The 25,729-nt window shown below is 36.8% G+C and overlaps 2 protein-coding genes across 2 annotated transcripts; one reads left to right on the forward strand and one right to left on the reverse strand.

The window, feature by feature from the left end:
* Positions 1 to 6,569: 6,569 nt before the first annotated feature.
* Positions 6,570 to 15,671, forward strand: b4galnt3a (beta-1,4-N-acetyl-galactosaminyl transferase 3a). Its single transcript, XM_060889217.1, has 18 exons — positions 6,570 to 6,652; positions 6,759 to 6,854; positions 7,430 to 7,520; positions 7,776 to 7,876; positions 8,077 to 8,144; positions 8,303 to 8,378; positions 8,740 to 8,806; positions 9,082 to 9,225; positions 9,471 to 9,580; positions 9,976 to 10,079; positions 10,178 to 10,230; positions 10,329 to 10,530; positions 10,639 to 10,874; positions 14,273 to 14,426; positions 14,546 to 14,618; positions 14,775 to 14,928; positions 15,089 to 15,215; positions 15,578 to 15,671. Exons 1-18 carry the CDS (start codon positions 6,611 to 6,613, stop codon positions 15,669 to 15,671), a joined length of 1,992 nt encoding a protein of 663 aa, XP_060745200.1. The 5' UTR covers positions 6,570 to 6,610.
* A 2,096-nt stretch (positions 15,672 to 17,767) lies between these two features.
* Positions 17,768 to 25,437, reverse strand: tnni1d (troponin I, skeletal, slow d). The gene is made up of 6 exons (XM_060890074.1): positions 25,359 to 25,437; positions 22,376 to 22,417; positions 20,226 to 20,357; positions 18,856 to 18,945; positions 18,554 to 18,736; positions 17,768 to 18,326 (listed from the first exon to the last, which is right to left on the reverse strand). The coding sequence occupies exons 1-6, from the start codon at positions 25,410 to 25,412 to the stop codon at positions 18,225 to 18,227; spliced, it is 603 nt and encodes a 200-aa protein (XP_060746057.1). The 5' UTR covers positions 25,413 to 25,437; the 3' UTR covers positions 17,768 to 18,224.
* Between the last annotated feature and the right edge of the window lie 292 nt (positions 25,438 to 25,729).

Below are 25,729 nucleotides of genomic sequence, written 5' to 3' on the forward strand. Positions count from 1 at the left end.
TCGGAAGATTATTCTGAACCGTGCCTTTACAACACTGTATGATGAGATGATATGCTGAGGAACTGTTCTGGATATTGCACTGCATAATCCACCAGAACTAATACAAAGTAATATTCTGGTGTGTTCCTCTCTAATAGCCTGGTGAGGTCCATGCCAACTGGATTGGGCCCAATAACAGAATAACTGTCCCCAGCCTAGTGACAGATCAGTAAATAAGAAAGTTTTCACAGGCTCCTAGAGTTTTCATTTGACACGGCTTGTTAAACAAGGTTGATGATGAAAACACAATGGTTTAGTCACATTCCTAATTATTAAAAGGTTGTGCATACTTTGTGATCTATCTTAGTTTCAATTTATTACACCATCAAAACCTGTCATTTTAACAGGCATGTAGACTTTATACACTTCTACAGTCTATAAATTTAGCAATGCAGATATTTCAATGCAGATATTTTAACAAAATATGTCGTTTTTGCTACTTATGGAACTGGAGTTTATTTCTGATATCATACTGCACCCTTGTGGTGAATTAAATCATATGAAAGTAGATCTCATATAAAGAACACTTGGAACTTTTATAAGTAGAAGTTGGTCTTAACTAGTTGTTCATTTTTTCTAACCTACCACAATCTATATTTTAAGAGGAAATCCCCAGTTTCCCCCAAAAAGACTGATTTTAACTGAAGTGCCTCTATTATTAAGTATAAGTAAATGTTGAGGGGGGCACGGTGGCTTAGTGGTTAGCACATTCGCCTCACACCTCCAGGGTCAGGGTTCGATTCCCGCCTCCACCTTGTGTGTGTGGAGTTTGCATGTTCTCCCCATGCCTCGGGGGTTTCCTCCGGGTACTCCGGTTTCCTCCCCCGGTCCAAAGACATGCATGGTAGGTTGATTGGCATCTCTGGAAAATTGTCCGTAGTGTGTGATTGCGTGAGTGAATGAGAGTGTGTGTGTGTCCCCTGCGATGGGTTGGCACTCCGTCCAGGGTGTATCCTGCCTTGATGCCCAATGACGCCTGAGATAGGCACAGGCTCCCTGTGACCCGAGGTAGTTCGGATAAGCGGTAGAAGATGAATGAATGAATGAAGTAAATGTTGATATTTCTTTTATTTCTGCTCATAAACATGCAGGAAACACCTGACTCTTAAAATCTTTTTCACCAAATGAAAACTACAAATGATGCATGACACAATTCCTTTTCAGTAATGCCCAACAGATGTTTTTATAATATATCACACTAGCTGTGTAAAATAACCCTTTTTATGTTTGTTTACTCCATGAATATTAGGGGTTCAAATTGAGGTGTTTCCGCCAAATTATGATGATCCTTTATGATGATGTGACATAAACACTTGTTTTTGGTGGTAGTATTTGAATGTAGTTTATGTCAGCAGTTTTTATACCATACTGTAGACATCCTTGCCAAAGAATCTCCACATAGTGGCACTGACTAGAAATCAAGATCAAAGATTAGTAAGTCAATAGCAATATTTCTACTACTTATGCCAAGTCAATATCACTTAACAGAACAAAAGACTGTCCATGAAACTCCTGAAACAGGTTGTATGGTAAACTGTAATCTGAGTCACCTGAACACACCCAGACTCACCTGAACACATATTAAATGAATTTATATAATATAATATTCATTCATATATACAATGAGAATAACGGTGTCTAGTTGACAGGTCAAGATTTCAAGATTTTATTTGTCACATATACAATTCTATACAATATACTGTAGAAAGTGCAGTGAAATGCAAACCTAGCCTACTTCACCTTAGACAGTGCATTTAAAAATAGGAAATGTATATATATATATATATATATATATATATATATATATATATATATATACATAAGAAATAAGTAGAACAGAAAACTAAGGATAGCACAAAAGTGACTACAATATCTAAAGCTAAAACTAAATAGGGTCTAAGGCTTATGTACAGAAACAATCAATGTCACACAATACATTTTGAATAATGTCTACTATAATAACTTCCAGTATCATGTTTGAGATCTACAGCAGATGTGTGCAAGAGATGGTTATTAAAGTTTCCGTTTAGCTTCACTACACAGTACCTACATCCAGTATGTTACCATTAATGAGTGAAGAACATGCTGAATAAAAAGCTATACTTTAGAAATTTAAGTTTATACAAAATACAACAATTTCTTGTGAGCAAGGTGATAAGAAATATATCACTGTTTTAAATTACTTTTCCTGTGGTATAGCAAAATTACTCTTCTTTTAATTGGGAGCTATATATACTAATGAAAGTCAGGTCAGAGGAACTGCTTAGCAGAACATCACCAAAACAAAACAAGATTTCCTAGATGATCAAATCCAGAGTTAGCTCTTATGAGTTATGGTGTCATTCCCACCAGAGCATATGGATTGAGTTCGATCCAGATTAAGACTGGCCATCAGATTAGAACAACAGACCTAATGCCAGAGACAGCTCTGCCGTCTTCCAGCCTAGAATCATTATCTATGTGCAAGTCAGAATCAAAGATCAGCACATTATACTTCTACTATTCTACTATCGATGTCATTCAACACATGACCTGCCTATATGCAAAACATCACGATAGAACAGAAGACAAGTTTGTGAGAACGTCTAAGAAAATCTGAGTCACTCGAACACACCCAGATTTACCTGAACATATCTTACATAAATGCATTGCACCTGCTTCTGATACGCCTGCTAAGCCAGTCATACCTGTACCACCACTAAAAGAAACTTTGCTGATACATAGTTCACGATGGTACAGTATATACATTATGGTTTGAGTTTATTAGCATCACCTTGCTAGTACAAAATGTGGAAAACATTATGAAGAATATATACGTATATTTGTTGGGAAAGTCAAGAACGTGATAGAGATCACTGTAATCACTGTAATTAATTTTTCTTACTAGGTTATATTATTAATAATGCTTAAATTAGAAAGAACATTTCTGATTGGCATAAATGATGGTAAATGATGCATCACACAATACATCTGCAGTGGTACAGACATGTTAAGATGTTAATAATGCCTAATGTTTTAGAAAACAAACTTGATTCCTCATTGGGTTATTTTGGGTTCTTCCGCATGCTTGTTTTTGGCGTCCTCATTTATAAAACTGCTTAATTATTCCTAATTTCTTAGACAACATGCTTTATTCTTCCATCTTTGAATTAAAGCTTTAGGGGTATTTTGAGGTCAACAATGTGTTTTAGCTTACTGGGTTTGATAATGTGCCATATTCTGCATCCGTTCCAAGTGAGTGCAGTATTCTGTACAATTTCATCAAACCTTTTTTCTAGTAATTTACAGAAATCACCTAAAGAACATAATGGTTGGACTCTAAAACGTTTGATGTAAAATGTAATACTGGTACTGATTTCCAATTGCAGTACATATTTTAGCTTAAATTCACAATTTTTTTGTTCACTCAACTTTAGAAGTCTTTGTTAAGTAAAAAACAACACAGAGGTTATATAAACATATTTTGTTTCGTTAAGGCATTGTTCTGGATATCGCACTGCATAATCCACCAGAACTAATATTATATTCTTGTGTGCTCCTCTCTAATAGCCCAGTGAGGTCAATGCCAACTGTACTGGCCCCAGCCGAGTCACAGGTTTAGAGACAGTTCAGTAAAGACAAAGATTTCAGTTAAGGCTCCTATAGTTTTCACTTGATTTTCCCTCCATGGTTCACCTTAGTTCCAATTTATTACATAATTAAAACCTGCAATTTTAATTAATAATTTTAGTTTAATTAATTAATTTATAGTTATAGACTATACATGTGTGTGTGTCTATAACGAAACACACTGTCTGTGTATATATATATATATATATATATATATATATATATATATATATACACACACACATAGATTTGCTCTAAACTAGTTGTTTTGAAGTACAAAAATTATTCATAGGTCATATCAACAAAATATTTCTTTTAGTGTTGTCAGCAGAATGTCTATTAATATAAACATTGATAAATGTTTGAGTAAACTGGAAACAGCTAATAGAAATTCACAAGCATGATTCACTGTGTATTTTTAGGCTCTTCTTCATGTTTGTGTTTGTGTCTCATTTATGATAGGTACTGTTTTTTTTTTTTTGTAAGCCAAATTAATTTAAGATACAATAAATGAACCCATTTTGTCACCTGTTGAAGAGTTGCAATTTTGATTAAAAAATTATCAAAGCATAAAAAATTGTTTATCCTAGATGATATTCACTGCCCCTGGCAGATTATATAGGGTGGGGTGATATAAGAAAATATATGCAAGCATTGTTTTGAGCTGCACAACGCAAAACAGGTGTGTGCATACTCTGTGTGCGTTCTAATACACCTCACCCATTCTCTTTCACTTGAAAGTCTATACTGGGGCATAGTTCACATTTAGGATTCTCATGAACATATTACTTAGTTTATTTCAATGAAATTTTAAAGTTAATGCTTACTCTCAGTCAAAATAAGAAAAGATAAAATATAGATTATACAGTAAACCGAATAACACATTCAAAGACATTTTTAAGGTTAAAATAAGATTGCTTACACCTGACCATCAAACCCATACATGCGTGTTGAACATCTCATTCCTAATTTATTCCCCCAGTGTTTGCTGTTATAACGCGCTACAAACTTTTGTGAAGGTATTCCACTAGATGTTGGAGTGTCACTGAAGGTGGGTGATCATTCAGCTACAAGAGCATTAGTGAGATTAGACACTGATGGTGTAAGAGTGAGGAGGTGTGAGGTTTAGTCAGTTTTCCAGTTCATCCCAAAGGTGTTCAGTGTTGTTGAGTCAGTTCCAACATTGTGGTATAAATTTGGGGAAAATCAACATGTGCATGTAAGCAAAGGGTGTCTTCAAATGCTGGCCATGTCATGCATGTTGATGCTATCAGTCTTCTCAAATGCCCCTGGAGCACTAGCTGCTAAACTCCCCAAACAGGGTAGGGTAGATGATGACGTTTTTCACAGACATACGCCTAAAGCATGACCTTTGTTAAAGGTTTTTAAATGATTAACATTTTTACTTAAACTGTTTATTACAACATGGAGTGTGTTCAGAATTGTTTCTGAAGAAGAAATATTAATAATATTATATATAATATTATTAATATTAAGAAGTAAGAATCAGTATTATATTTTCAAAAGATGTTTTATATAAGAATGATTTGTGTGTAATGCAGAGTCGATTGCTTCTGATACTGTTGTGTCTTGCTAAGCAAATTGGTACTCTGACACACCCATAAACGTAATTAGGGCATTCTTATAAATCTTAAAGATTTACTGCAGAACAAAGCACCTTTCCGTTCAAGGTAACCAAGAAAAGTTGATTATCCTGCTCAGGTGTGTATATATGCACGCGTGTATGCTACGCAACAGAATTTCTAAATAATTAGCATGCGTAAGTGCTAAAACTTTAGTGTTCATAGTTCTCAGACTCAGACAGGTGCATGTCTCCGAATAAGATGGAACTACGTTTGGAGAATTTCAGATTATATTGCACTTTCAGAAAATTACGCCTGTTTCGAGTAGTGCTTCTGTCTTTAGTAGCAGTGCTTGTTTTCACATGTTTAAGTGTTTATAATGGTAAAAGTAAAACAGCCTCAAAGCACTTGGGTGAGTAATAATGTCTTTTTGTTATTACTGCGTGGTGTTTTATATTGTGATATAACTTAAACTCTGTTTGGGTGCATGATGACTTGATTCCAGAAATTTTTATTCCTTTTTTTTCCTTACTCCACTATAAAAAACTTTATATTTACATTCAATTCTGCTTTATTTTTTAATAAAAAATCATCAGGATGTAAACTGAACAGACTGTATTTGTGCTTCCTTGGTCCATTTCACCTTTACTTACAGGGATTCATAAATTTGGTTTGTAGTTACTTACAATCAGTTAGCTAATTAGTCATTCAAGAACCACAGCAAATGAGACGCATGATGCTCATTTACAAATCACTTTATACTTCGGGTTTATATCAGCTTGCATTTGGTCCATTGGTTAAGCATGAAAACACAAAGAAAAGTCAAAGTTTAACTAGCCAGTCTGTAGTTTATGAGTAAAGGCTGGTATAATGATGAACATACTTTGTGAATGTATTCACACTATATGCTAAAGAACTGACAGTTGCTTTTATATAAATGAATGACTCCCATGCTGCCACACATACTGTATATCTGGCATCATTTAGCTTAACATGCAATTTTTATTGAAAGATTTTTCAATCATTTTTCAATTATTGTCATATAATGTACCCCTGGCCACTTTAACTTAAATATAAGGTCAGTGCCCCCCAAAAAAGTGACGAATCCTTGTTTTATTAGAAAATCAGGGAATTGTTCAGGTTGTAGATTTTCCTATGAATGTGGGCAATGTTTGTCCGTGATCTGATGAAGTTGTATATTGTTGTATTGGAAGACACTGATTGGCAGTAATTTTTTGTTTCAGGATTTTGGGAGGGACAGGTACAATGATTTTTTTTTCTCTCAACATATTTCTTTGTTTCGATCTTTCATTTTATAGAATTTTAACACAATAATCTGAAGTAAATATTGTTCAAAACAACTTTTTATCCTGTCTTAGATGAAACAAGCTGAAGATAAACAGCCATTATGGAAACCTGAGGTGAAAAAATTTTATATTGAAAAAAAAAATAAAAAAATGCTGCAGATTCCAATGCAAATTTCCATAATGCTGTTTTTTCAGCAGCTTTCCATTTCATGTGTAACAGTTTTTAGGTGAAGCGAACATGCACATTTTTGAAGACTGGTGTGGAGGATCTGTGCACCATTTAAGGATGAATCTGCTGTACCCTCTTTACCCACATGTAAGTTAAATGATTTATGCATGCACACGAACACACACACACTCAATTAATTTTATCTAACTTGTTCAAGTGTGACTGCATAGTTTACACAAAGTTAGAACTGCACAAATTACATTCAAAGTTTACTTATATATACGTTTTTCTTCAATATTTATTACTCGAGATAAACGATCATTTTATCTTTCATTCATTAGTTTATTAATTCATGATGCTATGAATGGACACAGTGGATCAAGGTATCTAGACTTAATGCTGCTTCTTGCTCATGTGATATTGTACCATAAATTGCAATTTAATATCACTGTCAGTTTAATTTATCTGTTAGGGTATTCCATTAGCCCATGCTTTATTTTCTGCACATTGTTGTATATCAATAAGGCTTCCATAAGTTCTGATCTGAATTAGGTAAAATAATTGTATAATAAGTATATTTCTTTACTAACAGTACTGATTGTGAAGACATCTGATTGATTATTTTCCTGGTGAAACACATGACAGTTACATACTGATTACATATTGACCTTTAAGACAACCTCCGTTTAACAAAACCTGTATGTATGGTATGATTATTTTAGATTCGGACCAAAATCCGCAGACTTGCTGTTAGTGCTGGATGGGAAAACTACGGTCTGAGAATCTTTGGATACCTTCAACCTAGATATAGTGGTACGTTCTATATTTTTTCCAAGAAATAAAATTACATAACCTAGTACCATGCTGGTGTGCCTGCAGGTTTTCATTGTAGGCAAAAATGCGTCTCAAATAATTACTTTTCAGCGAACACTAAGGTCGAATGATTAAACAAGTAGATACTTGCTTGGTTAAAATGAAAGTCTTCTGCCACTCTTGCCTTTGATGGATAAGTTTAGGCACCCCTGATTTGTGTGTCTGTGGCAAGATTTGTTGCTTTCTTTTTACCAGGTGAATACATTTTTGCTGTTGCATCTGATAACAATGCAGAATTCTGGCTGAGTTCAGATGACAGCACTGAAAGACTCAATCTTTTGGCCTATCTTGGCAAGGTAAAAACGATCTACCTATTTTTAGTCTACTCTTGAACTTTATGTTATTCTTTAACAAAGTTAGAGAGGCATAAAGCTAGTAAACAAAGGTGAACATAGGTAATAGTAATAGTAATAGTAAAATGAATGGCTACATATGCTGTTTTAAATGATTATGAGAAGTATCCCATGGCTTATCACCCTTGCGCATTGTTGGTCAGACAGGAAATGAATGGGCAGCTCCAGGAGAGTATGAGAAATTTGCATCTCAAATATCTCAGCCTGTATTGTAAGTACCCTCATGATAAATATTTATTTTAAATAGTAAAATATATAAATGTAAAACTGGAACTGGAACAATTTTCTGTGTCTGACTTCCATCTATGGTTCATATCAAACTTGTTTATACAAAATGTTTATGTGTATTAATCCAATACAATTTTTTAGGCTATCAAAAAATATGCGGTATTTCTTTGAAGTTCTCTATAAACAAAGTGAAGGAACTGATCACCTGGAGGTTGCTGTATGTCTGTTTCTTCTGTATATTATATTTCAGTATTTCTACATTTAATTACTGTGTCATGTGAAGATTTTGTCATCCAGGTGTGGTTATCTGGAGGTTGAGTTATGTCAGTTACATTTCTTTCAAATTGATTGAAACAATTATTTGTATCCTACATGATCCTCTCCTCCATGGATGATCCTTGACCATGCAGGATACAAATTCTGCCAAGCCTGAAGTCCAGTTGATTTGACTTCTAGATACTGTGGGTCATTTACATTGGTTTTTAGTGTATGGATCTGGGGTTATAATAGTGCCATAACTCAAGTTTCACTAATCTTGCATTAAATTACATGCAAGAATTTATTACTTATTTTTTCAGTGGCGTCTCAATGAGGAAGAGAGTATTTTCGAGGTCATTACTGCAGAGTATTTGTCACTCTATAATGGTGAGTTGCACGGCTCTCATTCCTCTTATTCTTCTAAATCCACTATTCCACCCAAGTGATTGTACACTATAGTAAATACAAAGCAGACACAATTTATTCACGGTATATGAACAAATACAAAATTTAATATGGGTGCTGCATTACAATCATAGACATTGTTCTGTCATTAAAACAAATGAACTACTCAGATGTTTGCATTGTATTGTTTGCATTGAAATTTGGATTCATATATCCGCTAAGTGAATAAATGTGTGTGTATCATTTTGTGGGTACAGATGAGTCTAATATACTGCTGGTGGATAATAATCACATCCCTCAAACAAAAACCAGTCAAGGGTTGTTCCCTTACCATGTTTTAAAGTCAGCCAAGCACCAGGTGGACATGATCAAAGCGGACCCACGAGACTTTATGTATAAGAGTGAGTATTATAAAAAAAAAGTTTTAGGACCTATGTTTTTTTTTTTTTTTTTGGCAGAAGCATTTTCAACTGCATCTTTATGAGATACTTCTCACATTCACTCTATATTTCTGGTTATTCGTTTGCTTTCTTAATAAAGGTAAAACAAATGTTTCTTGTTTTAGTGTGAATAAACTCCTATTGATATATTCTTCATTGTCATATCTCAGACTCATAACTCATATCTTCTCTACTTCTCTCAACAGCACCTCTGATAAAGGAGTCCTATTTGGAAAATCTTTTTCCTGTATGTGAATACTATCCACTTCATATGTTTGACAATGACACCATTGAGAGATATGATGGAATAAATCATGTAAGTACACTTTTAATTGTATTTTTTTTTAATGTTAATATGTACATATTAACATTATGTGCACCAAATTAAACTTTAACATGCTGTGTAGGTGTGGGTTTTGTCTAGGCTTTCAAGATTCCTTTAACCGCTGTAAGATATTCTGGTATGTTCATAGATTCTCACTAAATTGCCGGTGTTTGTGTGTGACAGTGACAATGGAATGCTTTTCAGAAACTAATCTTCATTAAAAATGTAAAAGGAAAGAAAACGAATGTAAAGTACAGTTTTGAACTGATGGCTGCTTGGCTGCTTTCCAAAAGCTATATGCATGTAAAATGTTTTGTTGGCTTATTTTCCCATGTGCTCGGACCTTAGTGCACCATTGGATGATGGTTAATTGTGGTTTTTTAAAGGTTTTCTACTCCTCTGTGTATCCCAATGACTACACAAGACTAGCTCATGAAGGGATTGATAGAGAGATATGCTTTTACCAAAAGGATGAAACATATGATAAAGAGTAATGTAGACTTTGACACTTTCTCTTTCATATAATTGATTATATGTACATTAAATTAAATATTAATTTATGTGTTCATGTGTTTGCTTTCATTCAAGACGTGGATTTGGTCAATATCTGAAAATTGAAAACATAGCAGATGAAGGAAAAGGTAGCTAATTCCTTTCTAATGTTAAAATACACCTAATCTAATTTTATTGAAAATTTAATTGATGATCAATCTGTATTTTCTATTATTTTCCCTAAAAGTGGACGAATCAGAAAAACAGAAAATAAACAAGCCAAAATGGAAACAGGTCTTCAGTGTAAATGCTTCAGATTTCCATGAAAAGCAGGGTGATATTGTTGTTAACACCTGCAATAGAGCTGGAAATATTATAATGGTCAAAAAAGAGGTCATGCCTGTAGTTGAAGCCTTCATGACACTACTACACAAATCAGATACCTCAAGGTATATATTCACACCCTCAGTATCTTTATTCTGTATGTTTTTGATTTGTGGTGGTGGCCAACAATTTATATAACCTAGGATTTAACTTGATTTTTCATGGATCTGCAGGGATCTGGTCTTAAAGCGTGTGCTAAATGTGGAGAAGAAAACAGATGATGCTTTAGGCAGTCGATTTCTGTTGGAGCTAGAGCTGGAGAACACGCAGGGGGATATTATTCTGCTTTCTAAGTATTTTTTTGCTACTAAGTACAAAAATAAAGGGAAAAATCCAGAACGTCCTAGCCTCTGCAGCCCAAAAGGTTTCTCCTGGAATCCAGATGCAAAAGTCCATGTTATTCTAACAGGTCAGAACTTATAACCATTTTAAACCATTTGGAACTTTTTTCCTTTTTTGCCTTTAAAAAAAATTAAACAATCTGGAGTTAACTTGCACAAAGCTTGGCCTTTATTTGCATAGCGAAGGCTTTCTTTGAAGTAATAAAGTAAACACACCCAAGAAAATGACAAACAAAATGACAGGTTTACAGGTTAAAATATCTGGCACACTACACCATACCACTGAGATTTGTTACAGCCAGATTTTATTTAGCTGTGATTTTAGGTTTTAGGTAATTTTTGCTTTTCAACTCAGTTGCTCTTCACTCCAAATTAGCATATGGACATAATATTGACATTCTTTGGCATATTTATTTTTAATACAACACATTAGGAAAAATTATGTTCTATTGTGTTTTCTTTTTAATGACATACTTAGTGTGAGCTAGCAGTTATCCTTAATTATCTGATTACTTAACTCAAATTCAAAACAGTTAGGACCTAACTGGCCTCTCATTGGTTGCAAATTCTGGCAATCAACAAGGGATTTTCATCTCTAGAGCAGGAAGTTCTTTTTCGAAGAAACCCGACACTGCATCAGGGCTGACACTATGGGAACGCTTATATATACATATATATATATATATATATATATATATATATATATTCTTTTTTATCATGAAACGACCAATCGGCTCTCGAGGGAGCTGATTGCGTGCATTATGGGTGATTGCTTTTCCCGGTCTACTCTCTTGCTGGCTGCTTTCCAGGCTGGAGTTCTGCATCTGTCAAGGTAGCTCGTCAGTTTCGGTCTTGGAGGTTGCAGGTTAAGTTAGTGGAAAGGGAAGAGTGCCTGACAAACTTTTCCGCCTCGGCTTCGGGAGTTCGCTTGGTCGATTTCTCTTGAATCTAGCGTGAAATTATTAATAATTTATATTTCTACATCACCACCCATGTAGGTGACCACGACCTTGGACAGCCGCCATGCCCATGTATATGGGAGGGCCCATATCTTTCATGGCACATAAATTGCCTGTAGATGAGGGCATTGAGACACTTTCTCCTACACCTCAAAGGGTGCCATGTGTTAGTGAGCACAGACAGCACTGCGATGGTTTCCTATATCAATCATCAGTGTGGTCTGCATTTAGGCCCCCTGTTCAGGTTGGTGCAGCAATTTCTGTCTGGACAGAGACCACATTTCTTTTGCTGAGAGCACTGATAATCCCAGGGCATGTATATCAGGAGGAAAATTTCCTGTCGAGGCAGATGCTGAGGCCCCGGGAGTGGTGTCTCCACCCACAGGTGGTGGAGTGAGTTTGGGCCTTGGTACAGACGTAGCCGAGGCTCCGTCTGTATGTCTTTCCCTGGTTGCTCTGCTCCCGCAAGTCCAAGCCAGAGTGCACCACGTCCAAGTCAACCTTATCCTGGTTGCTCCTTGGTGGCCCTCTCAAATTTGGTTTAAGTACCTAGTCTTCCTCCTGGATGGCACTCCATGGGAGTTTCCCATCAGGAAGGATCTCCTCTCTCAGATGCAGGGGGCAATCCTACACCCCCGCCCTGAGATGTGGAAGCTCTGGGTCTGGCCACTGAGGGGGACCAGTTCCTAGAGGCAGACCTTTCAAATGAGATGACAGAGACTTTATTGAATTCTAGGGTTCCCTCCACTAGGAAGCTGTATGCTCTGAAGTGGAGGCTTTTTCACCTCTAGTGCCATGAATGCTGTCAGGATCCAGTTCACTGCCCGGTCGGTATAATGCTGATGTTTCTGCAGTCTTGCTTTTCTCAGGGCCTGTCCCTGTCTACTTTAAAGGTGTACGTGGCCGCCATCGCTGCGAACCACGAGCCTGTCTTCGGGACCTCCTCGGGTAGGCACCCTCTAGTCTCTCACTTTTTGCATGGTGTCAGGCAGCCGAGGCCTTCCTGCAGACCATGCCTTCCATCCTTGGACCCCTCTGTGGTCCTGGAGGGGCTGCTGGAAGCCCATTTGGAGTCCATGGAGTTAGCCTTTGAGAGGTTTCTGACCCTGAAGATGGCTCTGCTTCTAGTCTTGGCCTCTCTCAAAAGAATGGGAGATTTTCAGGCCCTGTCGATCACCCCCACCTGCCTAGAATTTGACCATGGCATGTCCAAGGCTATCCTGCACCCCAGGGTGGGATATGTCCCTAAGGTGCCCAAGATGGTATGATGTCCAGTCATCCTGCATGCCTACCACCCCCCGCTCCATGAGTTGGCGGAACAGGAAGACTGCATTTGCTTTGCCCAGTAAGGACTTATGTCAACTGCTCGAGCTTGTAGCGTAACTCCTCCTCCATTTTTGTCTGTTTTGGGAGCCGTAAGAGGGGTGATCCGGTTACCAGATAGCGCCTGGCGCACTGGGTAGTGGAGGCCATTATGCAGGCAGATGAGCCATGTGATCTTGCCTCGTCTCTCGGCATCAGTGCTCACTCCACTAGGGGTATCACCTCATTCAGTACCTTAGCCAGGGGTGTTCACCTTAAAGATATTTGTGCTGCAGCAGGCTGGTCCTGTCCGCACACCTTTATCAGGTTCTATAACCTGGACCAGGACCATTCCAGGGTCCTAAGTCCTGTAGGGCTATTGATATGTTCAAAGGCTGCTCCTGTTCTCTCAGGTCCTCTGGCACAGTCATCGACCGGTGCGTGGCGGCATGGGTATTGGCATTCTCTTAGCATCAGCCCTGACACAGCATTGAGTTCTCTTGAAAGGGAACTACACCAGGTTACGTATGTAACCCGGTTCCCTGAGAAAGGGAACAAGATGCTGTGTTGCCGGCCACGCCCCAGGCGTCCACTTGCGCTTCCTTCAGACAAATAGAAACTGGAGTAATGTGACATAGATGCCCTTATATATACTCGCTGGCATGTTATCACTTTTTCACGTGTCCATCCCGGTTAAATTGGCGTGTGTGCACACAGAGCTTCAGACACCACTTCCTGAAAGAACCATTCCCATAGCGTCAGACCTGATGCAGCATCTCGTTCCCTTCTCAGGAAACCGGGTTACATATGTAACTTAGTTATCCTAATTAGGCTTTCAGGTATAAAGTTTCTGTTTTCAGTTGTCAGTAACTGTGACATATGATGAGTAGTAATATAAACCACATTGCTTGTTTTGAGCATGCTTAGATGCTTTCCTGCCCACCAGGGGTATAAAGAGGGATTATTTGAGTTACTATATCCTTCCTGACAGCTACAACCAATCTGGAAAATATGTCTAACCAATCTTTTGTCTGACATTTCCGTGTCCACCAACAGAGCTATATCTAATATTTCTACATGATTTATTAGTTTTATTGTGCCTCTAAGTATCTTAGTTTAAAATCTGAACTCCTGAACCTCTGATGTAGGGTCTTGTTTTCTGAAATGCTCTCTTTTTAATGTTTTTTTGGTACTTATTTCAACAGTGAAAAACCAAGGGAGATGGGTCATACATTTCCTAAAGGAAATGGAGAAAGTGTACAAAGCCACAGGAGACAAAAACTTCAACATCATTCTCGTAGACTATAATAGCACAGATATTGATGTAGAGAAGGAATTGACAAATTCAAACTTACCAAGGTACAACTTTTGCTTGCAAAACAATTGGTGTAGCTAAGTATACATGTTACTGTAAGCATTTATGATATGCATGGATAAATATTATTATTTGTGTGTGCATTTATTTGGCACTATAACAGCTACCAGTTTTTGAGAATGTATGGACCTTTTGGCAGATCTCCAGGACTCCAAGCAGGAATAGATCTTGTTGAAGTAGGAAAACATTTCTAATTTAATTTATTAAATAATAAGAGCTTTATAATAAAAATGCTAAAGACTTTATATGAATCACTTGAATCTGTGTCACTTTAACACTAATCTATTATGTCTAGCAAAAAATATTAAATATAATTTTATTTCCTTAATCAGGATGAGAACAGTATTTTGTTTCTTTGTGACCTGCACCTCCATTTCCCGCCGATGATAATAGACTCTTTGCGTAAACACTGTGTGCAAGGGAAAATGGTGTTTGCTCCTGTAGTAATGAGGCTGGAATGTGGAGCAACAATCCATGCTCCTGCAGGTAGTAATGCTTATCCAAAATTGTAATCAGTCTGGAGTACAGTATACTGTAGTAATGTATACTATGCAAAATTAGTTGTCTGATTCCTAAACCATTTAGATATTTTTATGTTTTATGTCAATTATAGTAGTTATATTAACTAGACTTTTGTGTGACACAGGTTTCTGGGAAACTATGGGATATGGTCTGATTGGCATTTATAAATCAGACATAATTCGAATTGGAGGAATGAATATTAAAGAATTTACAGACAAGTGGGGAGGAGAAGACTGGGAATTGCTGGACAGGTAAGTACAGGTCAATTTACCAACATCATTTGAAAGATTATGTCATTGTTTAAAAGTACAGAAGTACTTTTCACACTGATGTTTACAACCACAAGCCCCTAAGTTCTATGTAATTATTTTGACTTAAAAGTTTATTTTGACTTAAAACTTATTGTAAAATGATTTTTAAAAAAAAAAGATAAAAATTGTCTTTTTTTCTTTAAAATGGTTAAATCTAATTATATAAACAATTATTTTATAGCTAATCATATTATTTTTGCATAATATTTAACAGCCCAAAATCTATCAGTAAGATTAATTTATTAGTATTAGTTTATACCGATAAGAATTCTTATTTTGTATGCTCTTCATTTAATATTCAGAATTCTATTGAACAAGCTGGAGGTGGAACGACTAAACATCAGGAATTTTTTACACTTCTTCCATTCGAAGCATGGCATGTGGAACACTGCATAAATCTTGAACAGTGCAGTGTATTGTAAAGAGTTTTTAAGTTTTCATTAATTTCGAAAATTAAATAACAGATTATGCATCCAACAAAAGTTTCAAGTTCAAGTTAGCTTTATTGTCATTCCGCTACATGTTGGGGCATGCAGTGGAAAGAGATGTCGTGTCTCACAGATGAACGGTGCAACATACAGACCTAAAACATAAAACAACAACGAAGCAGGGGCAGGTACGGACAGATGTATTTGACAGATACATAGGCTAGAGCAAGAACAGACTATACAGCTAGTACAGACTATACAAACTATGCAATAGCATACTGTACATTGACTTTCAATAAATAAATAAGTGGACTATACAATGCTTCCCTTGATATTGTAATAGACAATAAGTTTTTGTTTGTGTACTCCTCAAAAGCCAAATATTTGTGTAAATTTACATGTAGAAGTCATTTGTTATGTACAAAATAAATACAACTGTTTTAGGAAAAAAGACAATAAAAAAATATAAATCTTGTACAACAATATTTCGTATTTTTTATATTTTTTGTGTTTTTTTTAATATAAACCAGCACTACTAAAACTATTTGTCTCTTAACTTGTCAGTTGAAACTTTGTCAGTTCCACTTTTATTCCCATTGTGTATATGTGGGCTATAATGTGAGTTAATTACATCTCTTTTGAAAACAAAAACAACATTAGGGCAGAAAAACCAGTTTTGTGTGTGCACTATGGTGAATAACATTATAATTGTTTTCAATTATATAATTGAATTAAATAATAGCACTGATGGAGGTGCTTAGTAGTGCACGGTGGCTTAGTGGTTAGCTCATTCGCCTCACACCTCCAAGGTTGGGGGTTCGATTCCCAACTCCACCTTGTGTGTGTGGAGTTTGCATGTTCTCCCCGTTCCTCGGCGGTTTCCTCCAGGTACTCCGGTTTCCTCCCCCGGTCCAAAGACATGCATGGTAGGTTGATTGGCATCTCTGGAAAATTGTCCCTAGTGTGTGATTGCGTGAGTGAATGAGTGTGTGTGTGTGTGTGCCCTGTGATGGGTTGGCACTCCGTCCAGGGTGTATCCTGCCTTGATGCCCAATGACGCCTGAGATAGGCACAGGCTCCCCGTGACCCGAGAATATTTCGGATAAGCGGTAGAAAATGAGTGAGTGAGAGAATAGCATTGATGGATGTTGCCTTAAAACACCTGCTGTGATTTCTAATGTTGTGTAATAAAGGAGACGTTCAAGCCCAAAATAGCGGTCTCTAGTTTTTATATCTATTGCTAATATCTTATAAAGATAACAATAAGCATAATCTTCAGTGTGTTCTGACATAGATATACTCACATCATTGAAAATCTTTTGTCCTTATATATGGAGAAGGATATGCCAATGATGCCTTTATGTCAAAAAGTATTATCAACAACATAAATGATGGCGAGGTGAAGGATAATTAATAAGTGATTCAAGAGTGATTCAAAGCAATGGTTCGGACATAAGTTATGTACTTCTAGAGGTTATGAAGGCATCACATACGATTTTAAGGAAATCAGCTAAACAAAATAACAACTCGGAAAACAAAATAACAAATCCAAAAACAAAATAACAAAACAGAAAACAAAATAACAAATCAGAAACGACAATTTGTTAAACTCAACGACAGATTCTATGAAAGTGCATTGCTATATACAGTATGCTCCTGCTAGGGCACTCAGACAACCTACAATCTTATTTTAATTTACTATGGTTTAATTTAAGATAATGTACTATCTTGTTGTTTACCCTTCATTGTCAGATGCCAAATTGAAGTATAACAAAGAACTGACAGAAATAGTTTATTTATATCTTTTCAAACTGCATAAAATCTTTATAAGACAGATATGAATTTATTTGATAAATGTCTATTAAGCTATTAACTTTGTCTGAATGTGTGGCTTTTTGCAGTTCTTTAGATGATGTTCTGGGACATAAACTAAACTACCAAATGCATCACTATCTCCATGAATGTGAACATAGATAGAATTAGATAAAATATCTAATAGTGTCATTTTGAATGTCAAAAACACAAAAAAGTCTCAGATATATAGTAGAAAAAGAAAACACTGTCTGCTAGATAAATGTTTAATGCTATAGAGGCTTCATATCTTTAATTAAGACTTTCACACTGCACATACACATATTTTTCATGTCTTTACCTCTGTTACATCTATACATATTATATCATGTATTTTAGTCATAATACACTAAGGATGGATTTAAATGCAAGAAAGTAATCCCTGGACTAGTTTAACAGATAAAGAAATAAAGATATAAAATTACACTCAAATATAAGGTTGATTGTATAGCCCTAATGACTCTGAACAGGACATTTCATATTATTTTTAAATAAAAATGCAATTAAAGACATGAAGTGAAATCACCTTCAAGCCAATTCAATTTCTTAATTTGTTAATTAGGCCACATTAAAAAAATACTGCAACATTTCTTGTTTTGTTACTGTTTCCTTTTGTTCCATTTTGAGTCTGCTTTTCACAAGACTCCAGATGGTTACATCCAGATGCAGTTTATTGGGTTCCACCAGCAGCATCAAACATTTTCTTCCTTCCTTCCATACCAGACATGGCTTCCACATTCTTACGCCAGTCACCTACCTCTGAAGTCAGAACCTGATGAATAAAAAGGAAAAAAAGTAAATAAAGGACAATATAAATAAAAAAGGACAAAAACTGACCATTTTACCAGTAAATAAATAAGTAAATCAGAATTATATTATATTATATATATATATATATATACATACAATATTATACAATAATATACAATATTGGTTATGAATGTACCATGGCTGTAAAGCTTTTTTTTTTACACTGTTTATGATCAGAGCCTCTCATACCTTTTCTTGTTTGATATCCTCCTTCTTGACAGATTTGAGGTTGGCTCGCAGGTCCATGGAACCCTTGTGTTTGGAGCCCAGTAGAGCTCGCATCATCTCATCAGCAGAAACACGTACCTTCCTCAGAGCTGGCTTTTTAAACTTCCCTCCTAGGTCCTGAACCTTTAGCTTCAGTTCACGAATCTTGGATGATCGGGAATTTGAAGATAAAACATGCTATTATACACCATTCCCTTACAACTTTCCCTGTAGTGATAGCATACATTATCTATTTGGGGTGGGGGCCTTCACACAAAACCTACGTCGTTATTGTGCTTCATCACTTTAGCTTCATAGTCATAACGCTCTTCATCCACAATGTCAACCTTTTCATAGAGTTGTTTGCACAGATTCTGAAAAAGACATTAGCAAGCATACAAATTATTTTGAGTTCAATAATTTATAGACCATACCACCATAGTTTTTTCCACTTTATACCCTAGACCCTCTCTTATTTTTATGAGTTCTTGATGGGACAAAATAGAAGGTGGCAAATGTAACTGTACTTCTAGGATTGAGTTGAGGACCACCAATGTACCATTGTACCAACAGCAAAGCTTGTGTCCATTACCCAAAGTCACACTCATCATCTGGTTATTCTCATCAACCCAAGTAACCCAGCAGTCTGGTAGCCTTCCTGTTGGTTGTAGAACCGCATTTAGATATGTAATTTTCCATTTTTGTTTTCATTCTGAATCACCAAGTATTGCATTCTTTTGAAGATAAGAACCACTAACCACTCAAGGAGATAAGATTGAAATCTATTGAGAAAAGAATTACTTTCTGTGATAATACTCTTTGTTAATGGAGCCAAGAATGGATCAATATCCTAATACTTGACTAAGGATTTTAATAATTTAGTTTTTAATTCTGGCATACGCTGACCTTAACTAGCAAACAAATTATTGTACCCATTGTCCACCTCTTTTAGTAATAGTAATAAAAAATCATTACTGTATATCTTTAGAACTTGTCTTTGTGTTTCTGCTGGTTCTGTGCTTTTGGAGTGTAACTTCTGAATGGATAGAAGGTGTAAGTTGGTCTTTAACTTAAGTGGCATTTATACTTGGTTCATTTTAGTATTTTAGGTGATCTCAGTTCAATGACAATTTAGTGGAGAGATAAAACTGGCACTCAGGTGCCAGCCAGATTCAAATGGTTCACACAGGAGAGCCTTCAGGGTTTGGGAACTTTTGGCAGAATCTTCATTGATAGACAAATTTCTTCTGATTCAATTGAAAGTATGGCAGAGCTAGAAGAGCACTGGAAAATGCAGATGCAGTTCAGGTATAAAAGGAGTTTGGAAAGGCCAAGGAAAATAAACCTTTTGGATTACACCAAAGTTGTATACTAGAGTTTTAAAGAACTTCACAGTGCTGTTTAGCTTATTAAACCTACCCTCTTTTAAGAAAGCAAAGACAGAATTTACAGGGAAATCAAGATCGACATAGTTAGGACTTTGATAAGCTAACCACAATTGGTGATGGTCAAGAGATATAAAAAATAAGAGAAAATTATGCTATTAATACACTGTAGTAGTTCCAAATTAAACCACCTTAGGCATTTGTAATGTAAGGTGTCAACAAGTGGGTTTTTTCAAAGGTATAATAAGTATATATTAATATAATTATACTTGTAACTCTGCGTGTGAGAGCCCTGAGAGCTGAAGAGGAACCATTTTTTCTGACAGGTAGCGTGATTTTTCTTCATCCTTATCTTGCTTCTCTTTCTCCAACTCTTCTATGGCTCTGTTGAGGAGCAGCATCTAAATGAAGAAATGTCATATTTTTTAAAATATAGATAGAATTTCATGGCCTGTCAAAATTATAAGTGAATGGAAGAAAATGTAAGTTATATTAATATATAAAATGTCATTGTTGAACAAGCAAACAGTCCATTTTGGGTGCAATCTTTTGAAACAACCAACAACAGTTGTAATCAACAACAAATGATGTAAATACTGGTATCCTCATGTGAATCATGTGTGCTACTGGTGAAACAAAAGTGCGGATGAATTTATTTTTCGAACTTTCTTAAAAAAAAATTTGTTCTTATAGTATCGTATTGAGATTACCTCTCCACTCCATTAGATATTTCATATGCACTAAGATTATTCCTCTGGTTTTAGTAACTTAAATACTCTAAGGTACACTGACTGATGGTCACACCCAAAAAAATGTCTAAAGGTGTGATTTAAGTGCTTCTTTGAACTACTTTGGTGCAAAATATGTATGCTTCACATGCTTCAATCCGCATATGATCCTTTAAGGACACACAGCCTTCCTTGATTGGTGTTGTGAAGGTTTTACATTATTTTTAATTTGTGGGTAAGCTAACATGGCTAGGAGCAGCTTTGAGTTCTTGCTGTTCATAGTAAAAACAAAGCAAACATATTTCATATCAATTTATCTGTCTCTGGTATGCTATAAAACAGCTAATCCAGTCAGATATAATGGATGTACAACACAAAAAATGCATAGTCTTTAACAATGTGCGCGTGTAAACATTTGAAAGTTACTTCCAGGGTACAGACTCAAGCTGCATCATTTGCCAATGAGACAGCCCACAGGGAAAGCCTCTGGGTCCTTTCAAAGATGGCTTAGGTGTATTAGGTGTGGTTTTCCTGTTTACCTCCTTAACAATCTACAGTAATAGATCTACAACACTGGGAAATGCAACAAAGATTATTGGACTCCTTGAAAAAGATGCCATCAAGAAGTTTGGAAAATGTAACTGACAGGGCAGATCTTTCTCCCATTATTTCCTCATAACCAAATATGCTGGGGCCAATGCTCAGTCTTAGACCTCATGAGACTAAACACCTTTTGCCCCTCAAATGCAAGATGCTGATTGTTCCAAGGGTGAGAGGCAATAAACCAGGGTGACTGATCTGCCACTGTAGATCTCAAAAGATGCCTATTTTCAGTCAAATTAGATTTGTGTCTAATGGCAGCTACAGTTCAGGTTTTGCCACTTGCTCTACCAGATAGGGTTACATCCCTAGACAGTTCAGTCAACAAATGTGATGGAAACTCTGTGTCATGGGGTAGCTCTCCACTGGTGGAAGTGTGGGATAAACATGATGAGAGGCATATTGGTGGGCCCAGTATACCTGCAGCAGCTAGTATTAACATATGCCTCCTATCTAGGGGGGAAAGCACAAAATATCAGAACATTGATTAACGGGCACAAAGATGGACAACACACCGAACAAGACATACCATGTCTCAGTTGGTTCCTGATGGAACTACAGCACCCCCCCATTTGAGCCCCTTGAATCTGCAATCTGCGATCCAGTTGTGATGTCATCCCTACAACTCTTTTTTGTGTGAGAGGTGAAAATATACTATAATTACTATTAGTAATTAGTATAGTATAGTAGTTATAGTTATACTATGGTAGTTATAGTATATAGTAGTTATATAGTATAGATACTATAGTAGTTATTCTATACTATAAAAGACTATAAATTTATAAATACCTAGTTTGCCCCTTAATTCAACCTTCCTTCTGTGGCCTGTCATATAGTATTTTTTATATATATGGAATATTTAAAGAAGTGGAGAGATCTCACTAGTCTTGTTTGGTTACAGTGTAAAATCAAAATGAGATCTTATTACCTGAGTGTTCTTCTTTTCAGACACTTAAAAGCATGCATTTTCTCCATCAGTATTTAATGAATTTAAGCATCTGTAACCGACTTTCTGACTCCTCTGCTTTCATCCAAGTGAGCAACAAAGCCTGGATGTTTCTAACTGAATGTGCTGAATCAGTGAGACAAACCTTGAGAGAGAGTTTCCGAGATGCAGAAATCTTGCACTTGGGCTGTAAGGATATAAAAGCACATTAAACGAGTTAAAACTTTATTATATCATTTAGCAAAAGTTGAATTTTTTAAGGTTATTTGGCCTTGTGCCTATGACAATTAATGCAATAACTGTGATATTTGCAATTGGTACTATTTATTTAGCAATATATTATCAACGTTACAGAAGCATGTTAATTATATTTTGCTAAATAAATAGTAGTAATTGCAAAATCACAATTATTGTATTAATCAATTATCACATTAATGAGTTCACATTTGGTTTAAATTGACAGTATGGCTTCCACCCTCATTATTATGCAGCTAATTAAAGCTAATTTTTATTGCATTAATTTTTTTTTTGTTCAACTGTAATTGATAGCTGATGCTATGGGAACACCAATACCAACAACACCACAAACCGAGAAATGTCTGTCCCAAAGGTCATGAAAGGGCTAAAACAAGCTGGGAGCAGAACACCATTAGCCGTGTAAGACCCAGGACCCAGAAGTGGAGTCCAGGTCCAGGTTACATGACTTGATAAAGGTGTGCAGAGAGGACCAACCCACCACAGCAAAAGTATCATGGAGTGGAACACTCCTAGCCAGAGTGCTGGACAGGGCAATACACCTAGTGGTGTGAGCCATAATCCCTAAAGGTGAAGCCACACAGCATGCCTAATAGACCTAGGAGATGGCTTAAACTACCCAGCACAAGGTGCTGCTTGGAGACTGGATTGCATTTATTGTGGCTGCCAAAACAGACAAAAAGGGAGAGTACTGACACCACCTGCTTGAGCAATGGGTGTAAGTGCTGAGAACCAGAACTGGGCACAGAAGTGCAGTCTCTCCTGCTCTGCCGACTCACGGGGCAGACCTTCAGAAAGACCGGACAACCAGATAGTAACAGCAATTTCCAGGGGCAGAAACTCCTTAGAGGCTGACACCAGTGGCTCAAAGGGGTTTTAGAAAAGCCCCTCCAGGACCACTGAGAGGTTCTTGGATGGGAGATGCAGTCTGCAGGAAAGCCTCAAATGCCTGTCACTACTCAGAAGGTGAGAGACCATTACACCAGAGGCAAATGTTCAATATAATATCTACATCCTTGGATAGGAGACCAGCATCTAGGAGCTGGGACCCTGCAGGGGCCAGACCAAGAGGTTCGAATTTCGGGCATGGGTGGAGAACTTCCCCTCTGCACCAGAGAAAGCAAGTTCCTCCTGATGGGAATCTCACAAGGAGATTGTCCAGAAGTTAAATTAGGTCCACAAGCCAGACTCAGGTGGCCCAATGAGGAGCCAGCTGTAACATGCAAATACTGTCAGGGCAAACCCTAGCTTGAACCACCATGAGCATACTGTAGCTATCAGGGAAAGTGTACAGACGGAATCTCTGCTACAATTGCATCATCGCAACCAGCCCCCAAAGTGGGTTGGTAAAAATAGAAAGCCACATGGGACAGTGGATCGAATCCTCAGAGGAGAAAAAGCCACTTCCGCCCTGCCAAAAATTGCCATATGCATACCAACGCAGAGGGATGGAGATGCCATTCCAGGTCCTAGAGACCTGATGTGGGCAAGCATGGCATCTCAATGCCTATCTGCCAAATCTTTGGTTCATAGATGACCTGGGGTGCAATGATGCCAGATCAACCTCTATGGACAAAAGAGAAAACCCAGCACCAGTATGCTTTGCAACTAAAAGCAAACCCGTGGAGTCTCCTCTGGCAAGATGCCTTTGTGAAAATTCTTCAGTATTATCATCGCAAACCAGTCCTCATACCTGATCTGAGACCCAATGACCTTGAGCATTAACATCTTAAACTTGTACATTTTAGTAGAGATGGCCATAAAGGGACAGCACACAAAATTGCCTTCAACAGCACAAACGCCACTGATTGAGTGGCATGCCATTTACTATCACCCACATCGAGCTCCACTGAGAACGATGAGGACAATTAATTACTTGTTCATGTCACAAAGAAATTACAATGTGAGCTCCTGGAGCCAAAGCGGGGAAATCCGAGTCGGGAGAGAGGAGGACAAGGGACAGGGGATCACCCATTCCTTTGTTCCGCTAACTTAACCTGCGAGACCCATTATCTAAGTCAGCCCTGCCTCAGCAAATGTGGGACCCATGCCATGAGGCACAGGCATTTGGCTAGAGACAACAGCCAAGAGACAACAGAGCTTATGTATATAACATATATATATATATATACATATATATATAATTTTTTTTTAGCGCTTACACAATTTCATTGTTAAATTCACACTCCATTTAATTATTTTATTTAAAATATATCAAAACTAGAACATATATTGAAATATTACATCAATATACTGTGTGTGTGTGTGTGTGTGTGTGTGTGTGTGTGTGTGTGTGTGTGTGTCAGACATAACTCTGAAAGCACTGATAGGGGATATATTAGGCAGCAAGTCAACAATCAGTTCTCAAAGCTGATATGTAGGCAGCAAGAAAAAAGGACAGGCATAAAGATCTGAGTGACAGTGACAAGGGCTTTGGATGGATTTGGCATACTGGAGGAGCTGGACTACCTGGGCAACCTGCAAACCCTTTTTGGAGGTTGTCTTGCTCTTGCCTCTCCATTGCACATGCTGTCACTTTCATTTACACCAAAGCAGGCAAAACTGATTCACAATCTATTATGCTTCCTAACTGGACAGAAGTTTATTTATTTAGTTTGTAATGATTAAGTTTTATTATTATTGCATTTATGTTTGTGTGTGTGTGTGTGTGTGTGTGTGTGTGTGCGCAATGGACTGGCAAACACAGGAAAATAGCAGAATAGTCACATTCTGTTTGATAAAACATATGCAGTATTATTATTTTTTATTGTGGTAGATATTTAAAAGGAAATGACAGGATCAAAAATTTCCATTCTTGATATCAATCTACCATCCATAAACTTAAGTAGTGGTGAGATGATTTCTATAAATACCTTGTCAAAACCCTTCGGGTTTCCTTTTGGACGTGCCTGGAAAAGGGCGTTCATGCAAATGAAAAATTAAACAAGAACAGTTTTAGATTAGCATCAACATATATAATACTACACTGTAGGTAAATCTGTAATGTCTGTAAAACCTACTTCACATTAACAAACAAAATACACAATTCATGCAATCTTTTTATTTTCAATAATATTGAAAAGTATGCTTACCAATCTGTCATAATCAAATGATGAAATACAAAAAGACAGTAAAAAACAGGGTCAGTGAGAAAAGTATTAAAGTAGACTTTTTAAGTGTATTATAGAGAACAATACCAATTTTACCAATGGTACGTTCAGCAATGCCTGCCGTGACATCTCTA

This window comes from Tachysurus vachellii, chromosome 16 (genome assembly GCF_030014155.1).
Source record: "Tachysurus vachellii isolate PV-2020 chromosome 16, HZAU_Pvac_v1, whole genome shotgun sequence".
Classification (NCBI taxonomy): Eukaryota; Metazoa; Chordata; class Actinopteri; order Siluriformes; family Bagridae; genus Tachysurus; species Tachysurus vachellii.